Consider the following 20,766-nt stretch of genomic DNA (forward strand, 5'->3'; position numbering starts at 1 on the left):
GAAGCATCATATAGAGCGTGCCCCATTTGTAACTTAACTTTTTGGCTACACAATGAGCATCTACATGATATACCCTGTGACTTAGATATTCTAACTGTTGGGTTCTAGTTCAAAAACGGACGCTGGAAAGTCCTCCAAAATGTCGCAGACAATCCCAGGCGACTTCAACGTATACCGCCTCCAAAATGCGCCGTTCTCTCTCCTCTCTACATTCATCAGCTCATACTCGGGCAAAATGTTCAGATATCGAAACAGTTGTCCGATGGCTATGTTCTCCTCTACAAGCATCCGTTGATACTTTGCGTTGCTAATGGTGACAACGCTCGTTGCCTTGCAGCATACCTTTTGATGTGATTCAGGCATATGTTTGATTAGACGTAAGCGGTGAAAACGGATCCAGGGAGAACTATGTCCTTACTTTGTCCTGCAACAAGAGGTCAACTTCGCGATCAAAGACGCCAGCTTGAGTGGAAACCTTCTCGTTCTTTATGATCTTCACTACAATCTTGGCATTGTAGTAGGCGCTGTCATCCATAACTCTTTGAATATCGAGACGGAAAATACCACAGCCAGAGGCCAACGCTTGACCAGTCCTCATATTGCACATAAACCGACCTTAATATTCTCTGCACGTTACCATTGGCAGTCAGGAGTATCCGCTCTAGTGGGGTGAAACCTGGTGGGAACGTGATACTCGTTTCCCTGGACGACATGATATCTCCCTGCACGAACACCAGAAAATCGTGAGGAAAAAGTCGCGTAGCTTCAACGGGAGGAAAGGTGTGCATACAAAGTGCCCAGGCGCCTTGGCTGCGGGCCCGTTTCCCTCGCTTGGGGGTGCATCGCTCGCATGTTGTCCTCCAGGTGTTGTGCTGTCGACGACCATGATGGCCAGTTTGTCCTGGAGCTGCTGGATGCCCCACGTCGATGGGGGAGGACTATGCAAGCAGCGAACAGCTATGTACTGTACGGTTGTTCCAAGGACTGCGGATAAGGGCTGGCGATTGGAGGCGCAGAATAATTGTTGAGGGGTTGAGGACTGTTAAGGGTTTGGTGTGTAAGGGTGGAATGGGCGGTTGGACGGGTTCTGATGTTTGTGGATGAGATGGGGAGAAAGTGTGAAGTGGATAGCGAGGTAGTTAGGGAGTGGGTTGAGGACACGCGAGAGGTTCGGAAGATACAGTGCTGTTCATAAAGCAAGACCGCATTTGACAGTGCCGTCAGAGAAGTGCTCGACCGCGTCGCCGGCCGGACGCTCCGGACAACCCGAGCGAGATCTCGAGAGCAGCTAGAGGCTATTGCACAGCAGACATTTCAGGATATTGAGCCAGATGTGCTAGAAAAACTTGTGTCGAGCATGCCCCGGCGTATAGCGGCAGTCATAGCAGCTAGAGGAGGATTCACTAGATACTAGGCGTAGATCTATATGGAGAGGCGCGTCCAGGGGGCCGGTGAATTAAATTGACAGCGGTCTTGCTTTATGAACAGCACTGTATGTACACCGTTCGAGTCGGTGCCGGACGTTAAGCTCACCCAAGAGCAGACGGTACTGAACGTTTGAAAATGCGGCAAGCATTGGTGGACGGGCACAGAGTGCACTGCGGACGCGATATTGAGCGGCAGATTGAGCGGAGGAGGAAGGATGGGGACAGTGGGTTTGGTGACAGGAGGTGGTTGCGGCCACAGCTCGGGTGTCCCCGCAACCACCTCTGGTCTCTTATCACTTGCTGTTCCGGTATCCCACCGTCGGGCTTTTCCATACACGATTCAGCGGCCTGTCTTCGATTGAAAATAGAAGTCTCCTCTTCCAATCGTTACGTTGATTTTATTGCGCAAGGGCATTGATGATGAGTCTACTACTGGAAACTCTTCCTTGTGAACCAATCCACGTCCTGCAAATGTTTTACTCACTCAGATCTGAGGTTATGTTAACCCCTGTTCTCACAGTGAAGAAGCTGTAGGAATTGCAGTACATGAAAAGTACATATGAATGTAATGACAATATGTAAGAAAAAACAAACTGTACAAGCATGCGATATTAAATACGTCGGGTGTCGGACTCGCCGAAGGGTTTTGAATCATGCATAACACGCCCAATCCTCAAGGATCCTGCGCGGTCCAATCCGTCCTCTGCTTCCCCCTCCTCCTATTCTTCTTATCATGCAGCTTCGTCGCCTTACCCGCATTCGCCAGCGGCTGGGGCGCCTGTGCGCCCTGGTGCGGGTACAGCTTTACACGGCTGAAATCGCCCTGCTGGTGTTTACCGACGACGCCGGCACGCACTGTTGTTGTTTGCGGGGCGAAGAAGGCGGCGTCGAGGGCGGAGGAGGCGGGGGTTGACAGGGTGGTTGTTGATGGTGTGGATGATGGGTCGGCGGCGTCGGTGGGTTGCTGAACGGCGGGATGTTCTACGGGTCGTCGGGACGCGAATCGTTTGTTGCGGTACATTGGCGCGTTGAACGACTCTGCGTCGATGCCGGGGGGTGGATGTGCGTACAGCAGTTTCCCGCTGACGTAGTCTTTGAGGATATACCGTGCCGCACGGGCTTCGTCCGGGTTTCCCTGCGAGCTCTTGGTAAACCCTCTCGCGACGGCGTATGAGATGAGCAGCTCGGTTCCATTCGGCTGACGGTCCTCCTGCACGCCCTCCGCGTCGCGGGTGCGGACTCTGATGCCGTAGATGTTCTCCACGACCCATTTGGGCACGCGTTTGGCGACCAGGCCCGCGGGACCCGTGAACTCGCGCAGCTGGTCGATGGGGAGGATACCGTTGACGACCAAGTCGGCTTTGGTTGTCGCAAAGGACGGGAAGACGAGACCGGGGCAGTCGCAAAGGACCATTTCTTCGGAGAGGTGGATTGTTTGGAAGTGTTTAGTTTTGCCGGGGGTGGAGGAGACGGTTACGCGCTTAGCGCCGACGAGGGCGTTGAGGGTGGAGGATTTGCCGACGTTGGGGTATCCGACGAAACCGATGGTGATCTTTTGCGGGCCGGCTTCGCTTTTGCGGAGGGGTTCGGGGCAGGAAGCATGGAAGAGGTCAATGAGCTCGTTCGCGCCGTAAATGCGGGCGCGTTCGGGGATGTTTTCGTCCGTGTCGGGCTGTACCAGACCCGTCATGGAGTCTCGGCGGTCGGCCGAAGCTGTGAACAAGCATAGTGCGTAAGCGTGTGCTTCCATGTTAGTACTGGGCCAGAAAGCATAAGCATACCTGGCGGATACGCTTCCTTTCCGGCATTCTTTCCCTCTTCCTCGTCTTCGCTCTCCTCCTCCGAGTCATCAGCGTTGGCAGCATCCAACTCTTCCTGAGCCTCCGCAGCCTTCCGCGCCTCCTCCTCCGCATCCTGCCTCTCCTTTTCCAAAACAGCAGAAAAGAAAATATACCGAATCCCCTCCTTCTCGAAATGATCCGCCCACTGCAGCCTCTGCTCCACCGTCAACATATCCGCCTTATTAACCAGCAACAAGTTTTTCTTTCTCGGGTCGACCTCCACAACATACTTCTCAACATCAGTCGACCGGAACAGCACGGGGTTCCGCGAATCCACAATCTGCACCACCAGATCCGACCGCTCAATCACACGCCACAGCTGCCTCCACACCTCCAAATTCCTCTCATAGGGGGTCATAATCAGCCCCTTATCCTCCTCCAGCGTCGCCAGCCCACGTCTCCAATCCAAAAACGAGTCGTTCTCACGGCGTTTGAGCTCATCAGCTGTGGTCGAGTGATCCCATTTCGGTCGGCGGGGCACGGTCAGCAAGTGTTTGTGCTCCCTGTGCTGCTCCAGTGCTTCGGCTTCCTTCTCGGGCGTGAGCAGGAAAGGGTTGTTGTAGGTGTTGGAGACGACGGTGATGTTTAGCCTCTCGGCCGCGAAATCGGTGCCGGCTAGCTCGGCGGTGCTGAGGAAGGCTTCAAGGTCGTTTTCTTGCGTGATGGAGCGCATTTTCATGACGTTGGCGGTTGACTCGTCTGTCTCTGTTGTATGCTGGAAGATATCGCCAAGCGGTGAGTGCGCTTTTCGCCTTCAACGTGGGAACTCAGCGAGGAACACTTACCCTGATAGACCCGTCCGGGTTCTGTTGAGCGGCGGTGTTGAAGCGGGTCCGCATGAGGGACTTGCCCAAGCCCACCTTCTTCTTGCTTGTCGGGATACCCATTTTGGAGGGAGTGCTGTTGGGGACGGGGTAGGTCGCTGATAGACGGAACACTAGCTAAAAGCAGGTTGAATGGGGAGTCCCAACAACGCTTATACGGAGACGAGTGAAGCAATAGGGCGCTACTCTACAGGAACTTTCTCCCTATATATGTGCCTGCCTATGTATGTGCTCTGCAAAACGGTGGACGATAGTGACAAATGTGTGTTCAATGGCCGTCTTTAGCATCCTTCCCCTGCAAAAACCTCTGAGAATTATTCATCGCGCCTTTTGGCAAGTTCCCGCATGACTGCGCCACGCCTCCCGTCTTGCCCCAAATGCGTTGGCTTGCGAGCGCCTGCACAATGGTGGCTTCAACCCCCAACAATCATCAGCGACCACTCAACAATGTCCTTGCTATCTCCCTCCCTACGCCGTCTGACGCCTCTTTGCCGACGGGTCTCCGTCAAATGTGCCCAGCAACATGTATGTTTGGTCCACCCTCATTCCCCGTCTTTGCCACATCCATTCCCATGCCTCGTGAACTTAGTGCTCATTTAGGCTGTTGTTCTGTAGAGGACGAAATTCTCCAAACCAGATATCCACGTCTACCTACGGGAAACGGTACCGGGGCTTGGAGAGAAGGGTAGGTCCTTCTTTGTACCCGTCTCTACTTTCTTCTCGTGGGATAGACGAGCTTATTTCTCAACGATTTGCAGGGGAGATCACACTAGTGAATTGTAAGCACGTGCGACGGGAGTCTGTAATGGGGTGTACTGCACTCTTCGGAAGAAGCAGTCTAGGGAGCACGGGATGATTCTGGCAGTATGCTTACAGTTTCCTGGGCGGTTGTTTCTAGTGGCACAAGCACGGAATTACCTGGTACCCTTCGGATTAGCATATTACACGCCGAGAATACTGGGCAAGCCTATCCTGCCTGACGGCTGGGAGGCGAAGGAGCGCGAGGAGGACTTTGAGCTGGAAACGGTAAGGACGGGGGGAGATGTGCGAAGGGGAATACGCATCCCAGCGTTTTGGTTTCAGTGAAAATCGTGGGACCACTTCGTCTCATGTCACCATACTAAACCACCCTCGATTCCAACAAACAGATCGTCCCCGCCTTCTCCACCATCACCGTCGAATCCCGCTCTACGTCTACCTCCTCTCCCACCTCCTCCACCTCCACCACCGCCCAAACCGCCCGCATCCAATCCCATCTCGACCTCGCCCTCGCCCTCCGTTCTCTCCCGCCCCTAACATTCAAACGCGTGCGGATGAAAGCCACCGACACAAAGATCTACGGCTCCGTCACCGCCGACGACGTCGTGAGGGAATTGTTGGAAGTGCATAATGTCGTGGTGGATAGGGAGAGTGTGTTGATGAAGGAGCGGATAAAGAATGTAGGGGAGTTTGAGGTTGAGGTGGCGTTGGGGGTGGGGGAGAATGGGAAGGTGGTTGTGAGGGTGGAGGATTCGGAGGTTTAGGGAGGGAATCAGGTGGGGGGGAAGGTGTTATCATTATTGCCATTGGGGAGCTCAGTGGCAGTGTCGAATAGAAATTATAGATCAGCATAAATGCCCAACTGCCCAACTGCCCTAGCGTGACAAAGAGAAAACGTGCAACGGAGCAACAGAAATGACTTCAGCCCTCTTTCAATTCTAACCGTATGCCCAATCTGATTCAGCAGTAGTAAGATGTGCAATCTAAAAGTATAATTTAGATCCCTTCAAGAAAAGAAAGTCCCAATCGGCACACACAAACAGGTCCTGGTTGAAATTCCCAGTCCATCGACCCGTCCGTTCACCTCTATCCCTCCACACAAGGTCTACAAATCAACCCAAACCCTCTTCTGACTGACCATCTCCCCCCACTCCTCATCCCCGTTCCCACCGTCCTTCCACTCCTTACAGTCCCCTTTACACTCCCTCCCCTTCCCAAAACTCAAACACGCACACCCACCCATCCTATCCGCCGACGCGCTCCCCGCAACCCCGTCAAAGCTCGAAGACGCAGAGAAATACCCGCTCGAATCGGAATCACCCCTCCGGTGTCGATGCCGTTTCTGCTGTTTCTGCAGTAGCGTCAGTCTCGCTGTCGTTTTCTGCAACTGGGTATCACCGTTGTTTTGGTGGTGGTGGTGGTGCAGTAACGGGCTCGTCCCCGCGCTGGATACCCTCGACGAATCACGTGAGGAGGTGTGGTCCGATGGTGGCGAAGATGGAACGGGGGTGTATGCCCTGGCCATCACGGGGAGGGTGGGTGAGGAAGCCCCGGGGGGTGAGGGGGAACGCGATCGACGGGTATGGCGGAATCTGAGGAAGGCGAGGAAAAGGAGGAGGGCGAGGGAGAGGAGGAGGAGAGGGTAAAGGGTTATTGGGGCGTCTGTTGATGGGGTTGGGTGGTGAGGACGGTCATGGTGGGCCGGGATGTCGTTTTGCGGCGCTGTGTGATTTGGCGATGGCGGTGGTGGTGGTGCCGGTAAGCCCTTCGTGCTAGCCTCAGTCCCAAAAATCGGCACCTTCTTGATCCACCTCCCCAGCTTCCCAAACAGCTTCGCATCCCCCTGATGCCACGAACTCGCTCCCAAATGCCGGAAAAGCGGCGTCTCGACCTTCCCGCTCAACCTATTCTGTTGCCCGCCCAAAACTTTCAATGTCTCTCGTTCGGGGAAGATGTTGTGTAAGGCCGAGATGTACATGCAGCCGGTGCTGAACATAACGCTGGCGTAGGGGGAGAGGAAGTAGTGGTTGAAGGTGGGAAGGTTGGTGACGAGGGTGGAAATAAAGGGGGAGTGGCGGGGCACCATGATAAAGCCGTTGGAGACGCCGACGGGGTGGGCGGCGTTGGCTAGGAATTGGACTCTTATAAAACGAGAGCGTGAGGTTAGATTAGTCTCCCTATTGACGTGACAAGAAAACACCGGAGACGATAACTCACTTCCTCAAAGGATCCAACGACCGCCTACACATTAAATCCATATCCAGATACGTCCCTCCATACGTATACAGCACCAAATACCGCAACGAATCCGCTTTCTGTATATTAAACCTATAATTCGTCCACGTCTCCCAGAACCACGCATGCTCAGCTTTGATGAACTTCTCAGCGGCCGCGTCGTCCCAGTACATCCGCGTCCAGTGCGGATGGATCACGACACAGGCGTTGGCGGCCTGTTCCCACTGTTTTGGTGGGGCGGTCTTCATCCCGATCGCGATGTGGTGGAGGATGGGTGGGACGATGAGGTCGGTTTCGTCGAGCTTGGGCCCCCAATTCAGGGCCTGCTCGGTTTGTGTGACGAAGGACGGCGCGGATTCGGTTGTGAATGGCAGCTTACCCGTGTCCATCATCTGCGATATCGGCGGCTCCTGTGATGTTGGAAACGGCGGTAAAGGCGACCCAGCCGCCTTAGCCGCAGCCCGTGCGGCATCCTCCTGCACCGAGATCTCCAACTCCACCGCCAGTGCAGCCTTCCTCACATCTCCCACCACATCCTCTACCCTCTCCCCCGCCGAAACCCGCCTCGCGATCGCCAGATACGTCAAATCCAGATCCGACGGCGGTGGCGGCAACCCATCCAGATCTCTCGGCAGCTGGTCGTCGTGGGTGCCGATAAAGTTGATGGATTTGAGGTTCCAGGTTGCGAAGCAGTGGATTATAACGCCCATGCAGTATATCCAGCTGCGGTAGACAATTACGAGGGTTGTGCAAATGCCCAGGGCAATGTGCCGAGGCCGGATACGGCGGAAGCTGGGGAGGGCTCGCATGGTGTAGACAGGGTTTCTGTATGGATGTTCCGCTTGGAGGGAGAAGAGAACTACGACCCCGGAAAATGCGAGTCCTGCGCTCAACGAGCCAGGACGGGGTGCCGGTCAACGGAACCGCAGTCTGATCCGTGTCCTCGCCAATTTGCTGTGCTTAACTGAGGTTTCAGGTTGAAGTGATCGGACCAGGTGAAACCAAGTGAGAACCGTTTGCGGACTGCTGAAATGCGTGGGTGGGAGGTCAAGTGGAGGCCGACGAAGACGCAGATGGGCGACGGCGGCAGCGACAGTTGCAGATTGAAGTGGCAGTGAGGGAGGGAGTGCAGTGACAGAGGATGGTTGCGGTGATATACTGTAAGTACTAAGTAGTGGGCCGTTCGGGAAAGGGACGGTCGCGGATAAAACACTGCTGCGAACAGAAAGTAGGCCCTGCGCGATTCAGGTGGCTTGGCGTCGTGGCTGCTGGGCGGAATGTTCCATAATCCCCCATTCGGGACGGTCTCAACTCCGCTCGATTGACAGGTGCAACAACAACGGGGTTATGCCCAAAAAGCCTTTCGAACACCCTCTCTATTAACTGCATTGAAAGTCCTCGACGGCATAAAAGGGGTCCGACTTCGACACGTCGAGTTGGCTTACGACGACGCGGTTTTCTCGCGGTTGTACAGTACATGTACAGTACAAACATTGCACTTGGGCCCAGTTATGCTGCGAAGAACTCTAGGCTAGTGCAATATGCATCTAAACGCTGTCATACGTACAGCCCCTCTCCCCAACCCAACCCTCCAACCCACCCCTCCTACACCCCCCAAGCCAACAACCCATCCCCCTCAATCCCATACGGATCCCTCACCTCCTTCCACCGCTCCCTAATCGCCCTCCCCCTCCTAATCTCCCTCAACACCCTCTCCCTCGCCATATTCCACTCCCTACTCATCATATACGCCCTCTCGATCGTCGGGAGCGTCGGGTACCGCGCCACCTCCTCCCTCAACACCCTCATCGTCGCGTCGGTCGCGAAGCGCTGGAAATCCAATTTGGAGATCACCAGTGCGGTGGTCTTCTGGTTGGTGATGACGCTGACGGGTTGCTCGAGCGTGCCGGCTTTGGCGTGCGCGGACATCTGCGAGGTGAGCGTGCCGGACATGCATTGCCCGAAGAAGTCGCCCGGGGAGAGGGTTTTGACGACCAGGAATTCGGTGAGGAGCGTGCTGTCTGGGGGGAGTGTGGCGGGGTCGGCGGCGGATTTCGACGGGGTGAGACGGTCGAGGGAGACGTTGGAGGAGTGGAGGAGTTGGGAGGCTGAGCGGCGCGGGTTGGTTGAGGATTCCGAAGAGGAGATTGTGGGGGCGCGGTAGGGTTTGATGTGGTAGCGGCGTTTGCCGAGTTTTTGTTTGATGAATTGGACCGCTTGGACTACGCGGCATGTTCCCGATCTGCACACGGATGTAAATATATGAGAAAAGAAATCACTCATGGCCCAAGAGAGAAGAGACTCGGGCATAATCACACACTCACATGAGGAAATACAACGCCCCCACATGCTGCTTCTGACACACAATGATCCTATTCGCATCAAACCGCTCGATACTCGAGCAATTCAGCAACGCAGCCATATCCCCATTCAGCGTCCTCAGCATCGCGTGCGTCCGCAACGTCTGCTGCTTGATCGTCTCGGCCTCTTTGAATGTGCTCGTGATATGCTCGTAGTCGCGTTTGCCGATCGTGAGGAACTCGGTTACCCGTTTGGTGGTGTAGGTGGCCGTTCGAAGGGGGGAGGTGAGGAAGGATATGTCGAAGGATTCTGGACACACACACACATTCAGTTTGTTAGCAAGTGCGACATAACTTTCAAGAATATGGGGATGTTATGAACCCACCTCCAGCACCCATATACCCCATCGTAATAGTATACGCCTTATTCAAATCCTCCTCAACCTGCTTCATCGCTTTCCTCTCCTCATCGCCCACCACCGCCGCCAAAATGCTAGCCGTACTCGAGCTCGCCAACGCTTTCTCGTCCCCCGCCCCGCCGGCCATAGCCGCCATCGTCGGCGAACTCCCCACCAACTGCAGCGTGCTCGCACCCCCATGGAATCGGGACACAGTCGAGTCGCCCCTGCGCGCGCTCACAAAACTCGCCAACGCGAAGCTCTTATTCCGCGCATCGATCAGTTTCGCCCGGTCCACTTTCGTAATCTCCACCTCCCCATCTAGAATAATGTAGAACCGGCCAATAGGGTGCATCTCCTTCACAATCTGCCGACTCGAATGCCACCGCGTGTAGATCGCGGCCTGGATCAGCGCGCGCTGCACGGGCGTCGGGTACTTGTCCATACACTTCATCGTCGAGCACCAAGACACAATCCGGTCGATTTCAGCGGGTGTGCGGCGCGAGGCCGGTTTGCGGAGGAGGGTGCGGATGTCGTTATCTAGCCAGCCGTTGAATTTCTTGGGTTTGGCAAAGAGGTGGGAGACGCCAAAGACTTCGTGGGACATTAGGAGGGGCATGTTTGTGGATGTGGATGCCGTGGATGTCCCAGTCCGTGTTTTGGTGTCGTAGGCGGTGTGCGAGGCGGAGAGGCCGATGACTTCTTCCTCGGTGTAGGTTTTTGGGTCGTATTCCCAGGACCATTCGAGCGGGTTTTTAAGGATCCTAGCGAGGAATTTGATGAGGTGCACGCTGTGGGCGACCATTCGGGCGATGCGGCGGAAGCGGCGGTAGGGGGTGTCGTTGTGGGAGATGGTCGTTGACACGGTGCTGGTGGTGGTCGGTTCCGACATGGCGACCATGGACGTGGCAAGCGAGGGCGCCAATGAGCCGCGACTAGTCTGGTTCATATTCAAACTCCTCTCAGAGGCCTTGTTGGACCATGATTTTGTGTGCGGGGTCGGTTCGAGCGTCCCCGAAGCGGCCGGGTCAATGGAGATTTCTGGCGGTTTCTTGATCGATTCATACAACGACTTTCTCCGCAGCGTCCGACTCGACGACCCTCCGGCATCGTGCATCATCATCGGCGGCCGCACGGACTCGGAATTGCGGGTCCAGCCCGTGCGCGGCTGCGGCGTAAGGGCAGGGAAACCTCCTCCGCTGTTACCCTCCTCAGTTCCAGGCCCACCGGCGCCCGAGACCCTCGGCATCCGTGAGGGAAACCCATCGGAAACAGCCAGCGACCCGCGCCTCGTCTCCGGAAACATCACAATGTTCTGAATCTCCCTCATCTCGCCTACCATCTCCTCATCGTCACCGCCATCGCTCCCATCCAGCACCGGCGGCGCCTTCAGGCCCACATCTGTGATCACCGCCGCGACCGCCTTATTCTTCAACCGCGTCTTCAAATACCGCCGCGCCTCCCTCACCGCAATGGCGTTATTGCTCGGCACACGCGCGGCGTAGTGGGAGATTTCGATTGCCGAGGCACGGGCGTCGAAGGGGTAGAGACCGCCGAAGGAGGCGAGGTATTCGGCTTTCGGGGTTAGTGGGGGTGCGGTGTAGGTCGGTGGGCGGGTGTAGCCGATGCTCGGTTTGCGGCCGCGGTGTGCTGGGGGTGGGCGCTCGGAGGGAAAGAGGGTGGGGTGGTGGTGGGGCATTCTGACTGCGGTCGGATGAGGCTATGTGTATTGTACTGTTTTCGATGCACTGTCAAGGTGCCTCAGCGATGGTGTCTGCAAGATGAGGACCTCGTTTGCAAGATGAGCAGTGATGGGCCAACGAGGCTTGGCCACCAAGCGCAAGAGCGGACGGAGCAAAGAACGAACAAAGACGACGTTCTCCGACCGCCCGACGGACCACGTAAGCAAGGCATATTCACCAATGAAGGCGTGGAAAGAGAAGGGGGAAAAAAGGAGTGGGGCAGGAGGAAGGGCTGGAGTGGGCCAATGTCCGATTGTGCGCAAGGAAGCCCCAGCCAGCCAGGCGCATGGAACGCGTCGCGTCCGGCCGAAAGCGGTGACCCCCCCGAAAGCATCCTGCGTCGTGCCTGTGAACGTCCCGACCTTCTCCCATATGCAACGAGGACCTTACTTGGTACGTTAGATATTGCGCGGACCTGGACCTGTTATTCAGTGAGTGGAGGCGCAAGAGTGCTTGGGGTTCCGAGCGTTAGCGAGGAGAAGGCGAGCGCCAGTGAGCCTCATCTGGGCCGTAGTCCGAGCGAAGCGAGGCCCAGGGATGCCTGAGGGTTCCGAGCGACAGGAGGAGAAGGTGAGAGATAGCGAGCCCCAACTGGGCCGTAGGCGCGAGCCATTCGAGCCGCGAGCGAAAGCGAGCGTTGGTGTTGTACTGCAACGAGCGATGCGAGGTGAAGGGTTGGTTCGGTCTGGGAGACCGATACGTCACCAGAGCGAACGTTGTGTGCTATAATGGTAATATACATATGTACTCGACGGACAAGCAATGCAACCTTCATAAAACATCAGCGTATCTGCCTATTCCAAAAACACTGTCCATCAATCCGATAACTCGTCCTCCGCATCATCGTCGAGCCCCGCAGCCAAAACGATATCGTCCATGTGGTGCCGGCGGTTTAACGACCGTTGTTTCACGCGATCGATGTCCGCCCTTAGTTCTTTCACCTTGTGTTGTGCGTCAAGTGCTCAGGGTCAACGTGACATCCTTTTGATGTGGGGCCAGCGGTAAGGAAGCCTGATCTTACCTCACGGTTTGTCACGTCTTCCAGAACAGATAGATCATCGTCTTCAAGCGGGCCTTCGGATCGGGTAGATGATCTGCTTCAAGTGAGTTAGTGCATGTAATCAGACGAGATGTTCAGACAAGGGTCTCGGACCTGAACCGGGTCGGGCTGCTCATCCTGAGGGACCGAATCTTATGCAGGTTCTCTCGTTCGAGTCGATCTTTCTCAAGGTGGGCTCGGTCCAGCTCCTTCTCTGCATCTCGATGAATCAGCCTCCGGTAGCACGAGACACCTGATAAACAAGCAACAACTCACGCATCCGTTTCCGATCCTCAACCAGCTCGACCTCTTTCGCCGCCAATCCCGAGACCTGCCTTAGCAGCGCCTCGACCCTCGCTTCGGCCGCCTGGCATCGCGTCCCGACTCGGGTGTGCTGCTGCTTCTCTTCCTGCAGCCGGGCAACCAGGTCATTCCGCCTTGACTCGATCGCGAGAAGCTGCGATTCGAGTTCTTCGATGCGGGTGGTACAGCGGTGCAGCTGCGTGCGGAGGTCTTCGATTAGGTGTTCGTGTTGTAGCGCTTGGTGTGTTGTTTCTTGTTTCCTTTGTGGGGGTGAGGATACGTTAGCACCTTATCGTCTCGTATGTCCCCGAAGCGCCATATCTCAATCTGGCATTTGATGATGCCGCATGCGATGCAGAGCGGGGAAGCGCACGTACCACTTCTCAGCCATCCGCTTCTGATCCACAAGCAGCTGCTGGATATCCCGACACGTCCTCGCATGTGCTTCAGTCACGTTCTCCAACTTGAGGCCTAGATCCTTGATCTGTGCCTCGTACTTTTCCGTCTTGGCCGCGGAGTCGGCCTCGTGCTGCGCGACTACTTTCTGTTTCGTTTCGGCCAGCTTCTTATGTGCGTGTTCGAGATTTGTGAGCTGCGTAAGGAGTCTCACGCGGTCCTCCTAAGCGCGGCATGAGTGGTTATTCTTATGAGCTGCCTGAAGAGGGAAGATTGAATACGGAATCGGGAATGCGCACCTTAGTCTCCTCCAAATCACGCTCGGCATTGCGCAAGCGACGGTAGGCATCGTTTGATCTTTCGCCAATCATCTGTTTCTCCTTTTCGAAGCGGTTCTCGTCTCGCAAAGCTTTCTGATGCAGACTGACAGTCGGATCGTGCAAAAATTTTAGCAAGCTGGAAGCGTTTCATAGCGTGCGGGGTGCTCAACCAAGGGACGACGTCACCTCTCCAGTTTGTTCATCGCAGCGCTCTTATCCCTTTCGGAGTTCCTGAGGCGAGTATTCAGCTCTTCGATTGTGAGCGCGATGCGGTCGGCTTCTTCGGGGATGTGTCTGCTCAGCTTTTCCAGCTCGCTTTCTGCGGCGCTGTAGGGTCAAAGTAAGCCCACTGATCGCTTTGATTGCCATGCCACTCTTTGACTGCGAGATGCGAGATGGAGGGTCGGCTGCTCGCATTACGAGGAGGCCACCTACCGTTTGTCGCGGATAGCTCGATCGGCTTGATGCTAGAAGAGAGCATTGTCGTTTCAGATCTCTGGATACTGGGACCAAACGACAGCGTCCACCTCGTCCCCAATTCGAACCTGTAGTTGCGAGCACTTTGTTTCCAGATCTGAGATCTCTGCTGTGAGCTGTTGCTTATCGGAGTTCAGCTGCGCCCTCATTCTGCGGATCGACAAGACAGGAAAGGCCATGAGCGTTCCGTTTGTGTACAATCGCCATTCATGCATCGCATACATGATCCCACTCTGTCTTACGTTGCGATCTCTTGCTCCGTTCGCTCCCTATATCGCTGCGGGAACTCGAGCAATTTCTCATTCAGTCGTTGTATTTCCGACTGGTACTGTTGTTCGCGGATCAGAGCCTTTTCGTACTCCAACTTTGCTTCTTCGGCCTGGATAATAAGATTGCATCAGCATTTCGATCGTCGTAACGGTCTCTCGCGCAACCCCCTCTTTCCCGCCTACTTTCTGGATTTCACTCTGCAAGCTCTGATAACTCTCCACCTCCTTCGCCTCCAGCTGATCTATCCGCTGCTCGAATTCGGCGCTGATCTTGATCACCTCGTCCTGGTTTTCGCGGAGACTGACGTGCTCAATAGAGAGGGCTGCAAGCTTGGACTTGTATTCTGAGTAGCAATGTATGAGAATATACTTACATAGTGCGGAGATATACTTTGATGTTCAGCAGCTTACCATCTCGCTCCAGTTCGATATTCTTCAGACTATTGAGTTGATCTCGTTCGCGCGCGGCCAGCGCTTGCGCTTCACGGACATGCGCCTGATATCGCGTCGTCACCTCTTCCAGAGACCTGTCACCTGGGCAGATGAGACGAGTCTCCCGACACAGAGGCACTTCATGTTGGCCATCCAGCCGCATCCACAGACCCACCTCCGCAGATCACCCACCCTCCCTTGATACGTCTTGATATCCACCTCCCGCCTCCTGATCTCCTCCACCAGCTTATCATTCTCCACCTGTGCAGCCGTGATCTCGTGTGCGCATTCTTTCACATTGCGTTCGGCTTGCGTCGCCCGGTCGATCGTGTTGTTGAGGTCTCGTTTGAGGGTGCTGATGAATGCCTGGGCTTGTTGAAGTTCCATGGACTGATTCTGTGCTGTGTATGGGGGCGAGTTGTGTTGATCAACATTGCATCCTGCGGCAGAACAGACGGAAGAACATACCATGCTTCTTCGTTTGTGATAGCTCGTCCTCAAGTTCGGCGACCTGTCGCTGGGCAGATTTGTTTCGTTCGGCCAGCACGTCGTTCTCGTTGATGAGGACGTCCACTCGCTCGTTCACTTCTTTCCTGCCCGAGTGAAGTATGCCGTCAGCCCTGACTTCGGCAAGTATGTATCCCTGCTCATCCCTCAATCCATGCTGTTGAACCACATACCACTCCTCGGCCGAAATCTGCCCTCCCGTCACCGCTCTACTCCTGCTCTCCACAAGCGCCTTATGCTTGCTCAGCAGCGAGTCGTACATCTCGCGCACCTGCGACGCTTCCAAACTCAGCAGGCTGTTCTGATCTAGCTCTTTCTGATTGTCCATGTGTAGAGTGTTGATCGTTTCGTGCAAATGGCGGTTTTCTGTCTGATGGATCAAGTGATCTGAAATTGAGTGTCCGGTGCTCGTCCAAGCACAGATCCCATTTCGCACCCACCTCGACCCTCTGTAACCGATTCTGCAACTCGGTCACCCTCCGCTCCGAATCATGATCCCTCGTCTGCCGTATTGGTTCTGCTTTCTGTCTCTTTGGCGATGGCGACCTCCTGCGTGCTGAAATGGATCCAGATCAGGCGTCAGTAGCAGCTAGATCAACCCCGGTACACCGACGGCTTCCACCCCGACCTTTATCCAAAAGCGACTCCACACCACTTAGACCCGCATCGGCGTCCCTACGGCTCGACGGCACATCCAGATCTGCTGGGTCCGACGGTCGGATCGCAGGGTGGCCGTCGATATTGCCGGATTTCAACACGGTCTCGCGCAGTAACCGGGTCCGGTCTTCGCGGGTGAGCATTGATGGAAGCATGTTTGGGTGTGATATGTGGGACCTAGCTGGGCACAGAAGCTCTTTGGACACATGAACTGTGCCAGGACCGCTGGAAGATAGCGATGAGCTTATGGGACGGAAAACCATTGACGCGTCTCCCCAGAAAAGTGGCGAGTTTCAAGCTTCACCGCGCGTCCGATCGGGACAAACCTTCGACAGCGCGTGTCCATTTATTGACAGTGCCCTACATACTGTACGCCGTTCCGCCAGGCTCTCGCCCTGCCGCTCACAAGGAACTTCCTTTTTAGGTGCAGTCCGCTCAAACCCGACATCCCTGTGCCGACGCCTGCCATCAGTGCCATCTTCGAGAGTTCAGGCCTCTTTACGCAGTCAGCGACGCGGTGCTACAAGCACTCACCGCGCCATACGCAAACTTTTCCCCGCAGTGTGGTTGACTTTATCGAATTCTTCGAGTCTATGACATACAAATGAATATCAATGTGTTAAAGACAATGCAATTCATCCAATTCCAGTTAGTATATTGGCTAGTATCTCCGCCTGTCACGCGGAAGAGCCGGGTTCGATTCCCGGACTGGAAGCTTAATTTTTTCCTTTTTTCTTTCCCTCAAAACGCGTTTTGGCTGCAACCCGATTATCCCTTTTCGCCAACCGTACAGTACTGCACTGCATTGCACGCTCTCGAGAACAATACACGGACGGAATGATCGCCTGGCATCACGTTTTTTTTTCACACCTTCCATTGGGTATGTATGTACATGTCCCACCTGAATGAGACGGTAGCCCGAATTCAGACCCAATCCCGCCCGGTTCTGTGATACGTTGATTCCCGCGACGGTCGCATTGATTGTCGAGCGACGGGATCGCGGTGCAGCCATTTTGACAGTTGTTGGTATGCTGGTGTGTGTGAACGATTGGTCTTCCATTCCCCCTGATGTATCGCACGGAAGCATTGATTCTTATTCTAGGTGCCGCGATGTTCGTTGCGATGCCTTCAGACTCGTTTTGAAGGACGCCTTTCTGTAACTGGATGGAGGCATTCAAGGAGGCAGTCTTACAAAGCGGAAGACATGATATCATGCCAACGCAACAAAGCATATTCCCAAGCTCACGTCATGTAGAAAGCAAGAAGGTCAGCTACGTATGCGATATGACCATTCAAAACTAGTATGAGAGCTAAAATGAACGGCCATCGCCTATGACTATGAACAGTATATACATTGGGGCCCATCCATCCGTCCCGTCCCACATCACCATGCAAAACAAACCAGAACGTACAAAAGCTATAAACCCTTCCACCTATCCCCGCCACGCGCGAAATGTATCCCAACAACATACGCCTTCTAAACAGCAACCTTCTCAAACCTCGCCGCCAGCGACCTCACCCCTCCCTTCTGTTCCTCCACACCTCCATCTCCCCCACCACTCCCCGCAACAGCATCTGCACAATCCTTCACAACCTTCGCATCCCTAAACGGGTCCCCAAGATCCAACATCGGTAACGGTGTTGCCGCCGGCTGTGGTTTGGAAGGCGTGGAGGGTTTTGACCAGGGTGGGGAAGGTTCGAATGAGTTTGTATTTTGGGTGGTAGTGTCGGGAGTGGCGGGTTGGGGGCGTTTGCGAGGGGGTGGAGTTGGGGGGGTGGTGGTGGGGAGATGTTTTGGTTCTACTGCCGGGGGAATGTGGGCGTGGCGGGGGGGTTGATGGGAGAGTGGGCGGGGTGCCGGGGTGGGCTGGGGGGTGGCGTCGGCTAGGGAGGAGCTGCGTTGGTGGTGGGAGATTGAGGGTTGTTTTGTGGGTATTTGTTGTTGTTGATGGTGTTGTTGCTGCTGTTGTTGGTAGTGCTGTACTGAAGATGGTTGCGGGGATTGCTGAACCCTCTCATACGACCCCTCCGAATCCCTCGCCTGTCCCGCCAACTTCTTCAGCTTGTTTTTCGCCACAGTGTTCAACCGACCCATGAACCCTTTTCCTCCTTTATCTACATGTGAAGATTTTTGCGACGAGAACGCAGCAGCCGTTTCCCCATACATTTTCAAAATCGCATCGGATGTCTTGCGCTTGATTTGCCGCGGCTCGGTCTGTTCGGCGCGAAAGGGTGGTATAGGCGCGGTGGAAGCGGCAGGTCGAGGCGGTTGTAACGGTGCATTGCTGCTCACGTCCGAGGGTCGTGGAGATGCAGAGTCTAGGTAGTACGCGCTTGCATCTTCGTCTGCGGAAAGGAAGTCCAATTGTCCAAGTTGTGAAGGCCCGGACATGTCAAAGTTATCCACGTTTGGGCTCTCGGGTTCGGCGTCCGTATCAGGCCGAAATATTTGCGAGACCTCCCCGAAACGCACTCGCTTGTCGCTGCTTTTGCTACTTTCCAAGCTTATCGCCGATGTGTTGGCGAGCCCGCCTCTTGGCAAGTGATGGAGTGAGCTGTTATTCGAGACACCGGAATCGAGTGACCTGCGCATCTCGGGCGTGCCTGAAGGGTCATGCTTTCTTGGCGGTGGCGGTGGCGGTGCCGCACGGGTTTGGGATGGCTGCTGTGCAAGGGGCCTCGGAATAGGCTCCGACATCGCTGCTTCCGCGAACCATCGGTGATTGATAGCATCCGTGATCGCAGGCCTCCGTTCCGGATCCACCTGCAAAAGGCTTGCAATAAGGTTCTTTGCGTCCTCCGAGACTTGGATGTCATCCGGGAACGTGTAGCCTTTCTTGATGGCATCCAACTGCTGCTTTGTTCCTATCTTCTTCGTCCGTAACATCCCACCGCCAGCCGTGGCAATGAACGGAAGTCGCCCGTACAGGAGCAGATAGGCTGTGACACCACAGGACCACAGATCGACCGGTCTTCCGTAGAATGTGCGGGAAAGCATCTCTGGGGCCTGATGGGGTGGTTTTAAGTCGCTAACCCTGACAGAAACAGACGATAACGATAAAATCACCATACCTGGAAGCCTTGTGTTCCAGCTATTTGGTTCAGGTTGTTGTAACCGACATTTCCGACAGTTACGCCGAAATCTCCCAATTTCAGGGACGTCAAGTCCGTACGCGTCATGAGCATCAGGTTCGACGGTTTGATGTCACTATATGAACGCGCAACCCGAACACGGTCAGTACGACTCGATTCGTTCGTAGCGAGCAGCCCTTAAAAAGCACATACCGATGGACAAGTGATGCAGTATGAACACAAGCTACGCTCTCGAGCATCCCAAAGACAACTTCCCGTGCCGCAAACTCCGGTAAATGGTGATACTCATCCAGAAGATCCTGTACGGTGCATTCGGCTCTGGAAGTGCACAAAGGAAGATAAGCACATATGTCACTTGCCCGACTAGTGGCAATGCAGACGAACCTCTCCATAATAAGGACCAGTTGGTTCTCATCGTTGGAATAGAAATCGAGGTATTGGATGATTCGCGCCGGATATTGCCGTGACAGGTCTTTGATAATCTCCACCTAATGGTGGACTTGAGCATCCCTACGAGTCAACAGCAGGAAAGACCTTCTCCAAGCAACCCACCTCAGCCACCACCTTTTCGTCCCGTACGGGTCCATCAGCGAACTGCTCCCTCTCGAAGAGTTTCATAGCCACCGGTTCTCCCGTTTGCTTGTTGATGCCTAACCACACATTGTCCTCACTATGCGCGGATGCGATAAACGTAGTTATGAGTATATAGCGGTCTTACACTTCATAACATGTCTAAAGATGAAAACATACTTTCCCACTCGCCGTTCTGGCCAATACAAGTCCATTGTTTTCCAGCGACCGTCGTCAAGTGCAAGGGACGTGTTTTTCTGAAGTTTCCAATACTGAGGTCTTCCAAGGTTGGACGGTATAGGTTCCCCGTTGACGTCCCTCCCCGAACGCTGTTACGTAGTAGAATGTCGAGTTCAAAGGCGTTTGCACATGCTGTGCAGGTCGCTGGAGGCCCAAAGAGCTTCCCGTCCAAAGCACCCCTGTGTGTCATGTCCTCTCCGGACCGGCTTGGCTCATGCTTGGCTGGTGGCGTTCAGCCGTGGCTGTGCTGTCAAATCTGACCGCTGCGTTGCCAACTTGCCACTGGCCAGCATCTCGGAAGCATCTGCACAGCCACTGCACATGACCTCACCGCCGAAAGAGAACAACGTCCGGCTCAACGCAGGCTCCGATTTATCCTTTCGCGTCGAGGCAGCCCAACTGAGGTGGGTGGAGGAATGCTGGCACGGTGGAGGGAATAACAGGAGAGTCTGAGGAGACTGCAGCAACACCAAAGTATTTTCCTTCCATAGTGTGGTCAAACACCCGCAGGCCCGCATAGGCCCGCATAGGCCTTTCTAAGGTGGCACTGACCGCCAGGCATTTAGGACGACGCCTCGGCTGAGTTGGTCGAATGGCATGGCGAGTGTTTGTCTCTACACGGCAGAGGTGCGGCCTGGCTCCTGGATGCTTATGGTATCGAGGCGATTGTCTTGCGCGAGAGATCAATTTTGCCGGCGTACCGATGACTAGTTTGGAGACAGCATTTTGCCGAGTTCTTCGAGGCGGTTTGAAGTGAGCAGTGAGAACATGCGCTGTCCATTCCGCAGATGGACTGCTCCGATCGAGTTGCAGGAGCTGGTGAACATAACGCCCAACAGCATTAGGGAGGCCAGAAGCTGAAGCGGACTTGGAGACCACCATACATGGTTTGCGCGCATTGGCCATGTAGACTCTGATACTGGGATAAGAGAGGCCT

At 55.0% G+C, this 20,766-nt stretch overlaps 8 protein-coding genes and 1 non-coding gene across 9 annotated transcripts; 2 read left to right on the forward strand and 7 right to left on the reverse strand.

Annotated features, from left to right (window-relative positions):
• Positions 1-90: 90 nt before the first annotated feature.
• EV422DRAFT_499437 (uncharacterized protein) lies at positions 91-713 on the reverse strand (the record flags this gene model as incomplete). Its single annotated transcript, XM_053068082.1, has 3 exons — positions 91-342; positions 419-524; positions 616-713. 3 exons carry the CDS (start codon positions 711-713, stop codon positions 91-93), a joined length of 456 nt encoding a protein of 151 aa, XP_052923027.1.
• A 1,125-nt stretch (positions 714-1,838) lies between these two features.
• On the reverse strand, positions 1,839-4,382 carry EV422DRAFT_622247 (uncharacterized protein). The gene is made up of 3 exons (XM_053074165.1): positions 4,054-4,382; positions 3,209-3,983; positions 1,839-3,140 (listed from the first exon to the last, which is right to left on the reverse strand). Exons 1-3 carry the CDS (start codon positions 4,153-4,155, stop codon positions 2,101-2,103), a joined length of 1,917 nt encoding a protein of 638 aa, XP_052923028.1. The 5' UTR covers positions 4,156-4,382; the 3' UTR covers positions 1,839-2,100.
• A 157-nt stretch (positions 4,383-4,539) lies between these two features.
• Positions 4,540-5,615, forward strand: EV422DRAFT_508589 (uncharacterized protein; the record flags this gene model as incomplete). The annotated part of the gene is made up of 5 exons (XM_053068758.1): positions 4,540-4,617; positions 4,708-4,777; positions 4,851-4,871; positions 4,991-5,118; positions 5,241-5,615. 5 exons carry the CDS (start codon positions 4,540-4,542, stop codon positions 5,613-5,615), a joined length of 672 nt encoding a protein of 223 aa, XP_052923029.1.
• A 1,022-nt stretch (positions 5,616-6,637) lies between these two features.
• EV422DRAFT_482117 (nucleotide-diphospho-sugar transferase) lies at positions 6,638-7,370 on the reverse strand (the record flags this gene model as incomplete). Its single annotated transcript, XM_053067323.1, has 2 exons — positions 6,638-6,992; positions 7,069-7,370. Coding segments are annotated over 2 exons (657 nt in total), but the record flags the coding sequence as incomplete, so codon positions are not given.
• Positions 7,371-8,279: 909 nt separating this feature from the next.
• Positions 8,280-11,753, reverse strand: EV422DRAFT_539804 (uncharacterized protein). Its single transcript, XM_053071092.1, has 3 exons — positions 9,773-11,753; positions 9,411-9,696; positions 8,280-9,328 (listed from the first exon to the last, which is right to left on the reverse strand). Exons 1-3 carry the CDS (start codon positions 11,481-11,483, stop codon positions 8,692-8,694), a joined length of 2,634 nt encoding a protein of 877 aa, XP_052923031.1. The 5' UTR covers positions 11,484-11,753; the 3' UTR covers positions 8,280-8,691.
• A 478-nt stretch (positions 11,754-12,231) lies between these two features.
• Positions 12,232-13,693, reverse strand: EV422DRAFT_204359 (uncharacterized protein). Its single transcript, XM_053065323.1, has 6 exons — positions 13,564-13,693; positions 13,246-13,487; positions 12,842-13,128; positions 12,680-12,779; positions 12,548-12,620; positions 12,232-12,467 (listed from the first exon to the last, which is right to left on the reverse strand). Exons 1-6 carry the CDS (start codon positions 13,633-13,635, stop codon positions 12,342-12,344), a joined length of 900 nt encoding a protein of 299 aa, XP_052923032.1. The 5' UTR covers positions 13,636-13,693; the 3' UTR covers positions 12,232-12,341.
• Position 13,694: 1 nt separating this feature from the next.
• On the reverse strand, positions 13,695-16,236 carry EV422DRAFT_204358 (uncharacterized protein). The gene is made up of 11 exons (XM_053065322.1): positions 15,898-16,236; positions 15,710-15,825; positions 15,443-15,639; positions 15,231-15,355; positions 14,938-15,163; positions 14,742-14,857; positions 14,514-14,674; positions 14,304-14,440; positions 14,130-14,211; positions 14,020-14,051; positions 13,695-13,911 (listed from the first exon to the last, which is right to left on the reverse strand). The coding sequence occupies exons 1-11, from the start codon at positions 16,187-16,189 to the stop codon at positions 13,767-13,769; spliced, it is 1,629 nt and encodes a 542-aa protein (XP_052923033.1). The 5' UTR covers positions 16,190-16,236; the 3' UTR covers positions 13,695-13,766.
• A 333-nt stretch (positions 16,237-16,569) lies between these two features.
• EV422DRAFT_t114 lies at positions 16,570-16,641 on the forward strand. The gene has a single exon. It is a non-coding gene; the product is annotated as a tRNA-Asp (tRNA).
• Positions 16,642-17,403: 762 nt separating this feature from the next.
• Positions 17,404-20,003, reverse strand: EV422DRAFT_580416 (kinase-like domain-containing protein; the record flags this gene model as incomplete). Its single annotated transcript, XM_053073337.1, has 6 exons — positions 19,770-20,003; positions 19,572-19,689; positions 19,404-19,507; positions 19,212-19,337; positions 18,999-19,134; positions 17,404-18,933 (listed from the first exon to the last, which is right to left on the reverse strand). Exons 1-6 carry the CDS (start codon positions 19,802-19,804, stop codon positions 17,404-17,406), a joined length of 2,049 nt encoding a protein of 682 aa, XP_052923034.1. The 5' UTR covers positions 19,805-20,003.
• Positions 20,004-20,766: the final 763 nt, after the last annotated feature.

Source organism: Fimicolochytrium jonesii (genome assembly GCF_025526975.1).
Source record: "Fimicolochytrium jonesii strain JEL569 chromosome Unknown EV422scaffold_24, whole genome shotgun sequence".
Taxonomy (NCBI): Eukaryota; Fungi; Chytridiomycota; class Chytridiomycetes; order Spizellomycetales; family Powellomycetaceae; genus Fimicolochytrium; species Fimicolochytrium jonesii.

Bases quoted from the DNA above. Each gene is read 5' to 3' on its own strand.
- EV422DRAFT_622247 (XM_053074165.1), bottom strand. From the start codon at position 4,155: ATGGGTATCCCGACAAGCAAGAAGAAGGTGGGCTTGGGCAAGTCCCTC. The intron at 3,984-4,053 runs GTAAGTGTTCCT...GATATCTTCCAG, and splicing joins ACCCGGACGGGTCTATCAGG to CATACAACAGAGACAGACGA. The intron at 3,141-3,208 runs GTATGCTTATGC...GCTTGTTCACAG, and splicing joins AAAGGAAGCGTATCCGCCAG to CTTCGGCCGACCGCCGAGAC.
- EV422DRAFT_539804 (XM_053071092.1), bottom strand. From the start codon at position 11,483: ATGCCCCACCACCACCCCACCCTCTTTCCCTCCGAGCGCCCACCCCCA. The intron at 9,697-9,772 runs GTGGGTTCATAA...GTGTGTGTCCAG, and splicing joins GGGGTATATGGGTGCTGGAG to AATCCTTCGACATATCCTTC. The intron at 9,329-9,410 runs GTGAGTGTGTGA...ATCCGTGTGCAG, and splicing joins GGGGCGTTGTATTTCCTCAT to ATCGGGAACATGCCGCGTAG.
- EV422DRAFT_204359 (XM_053065323.1), bottom strand. From the start codon at position 13,635: ATGATTGGCGAAAGATCAAACGATGCCTACCGTCGCTTGCGCAATGCC. The intron at 13,488-13,563 runs GTGCGCATTCCC...TGCCGCGCTTAG, and splicing joins GTGATTTGGAGGAGACTAAG to GAGGACCGCGTGAGACTCCT. The intron at 13,129-13,245 runs GTACGTGCGCTT...ACCCCCACAAAG, and splicing joins AAGCGGATGGCTGAGAAGTG to GAAACAAGAAACAACACACC.
- EV422DRAFT_204358 (XM_053065322.1), bottom strand. From the start codon at position 16,189: ATGGTTTTCCGTCCCATAAGCTCATCGCTATCTTCCAGCGGTCCTGGC. The intron at 15,640-15,709 runs GTGGGTGCGAAA...TTGATCCATCAG, and splicing joins ATCGGTTACAGAGGGTCGAG to ACAGAAAACCGCCATTTGCA. The intron at 15,164-15,230 runs GTATGTTCTTCC...CCCCATACACAG, and splicing joins ATCACAAACGAAGAAGCATG to CACAGAATCAGTCCATGGAA.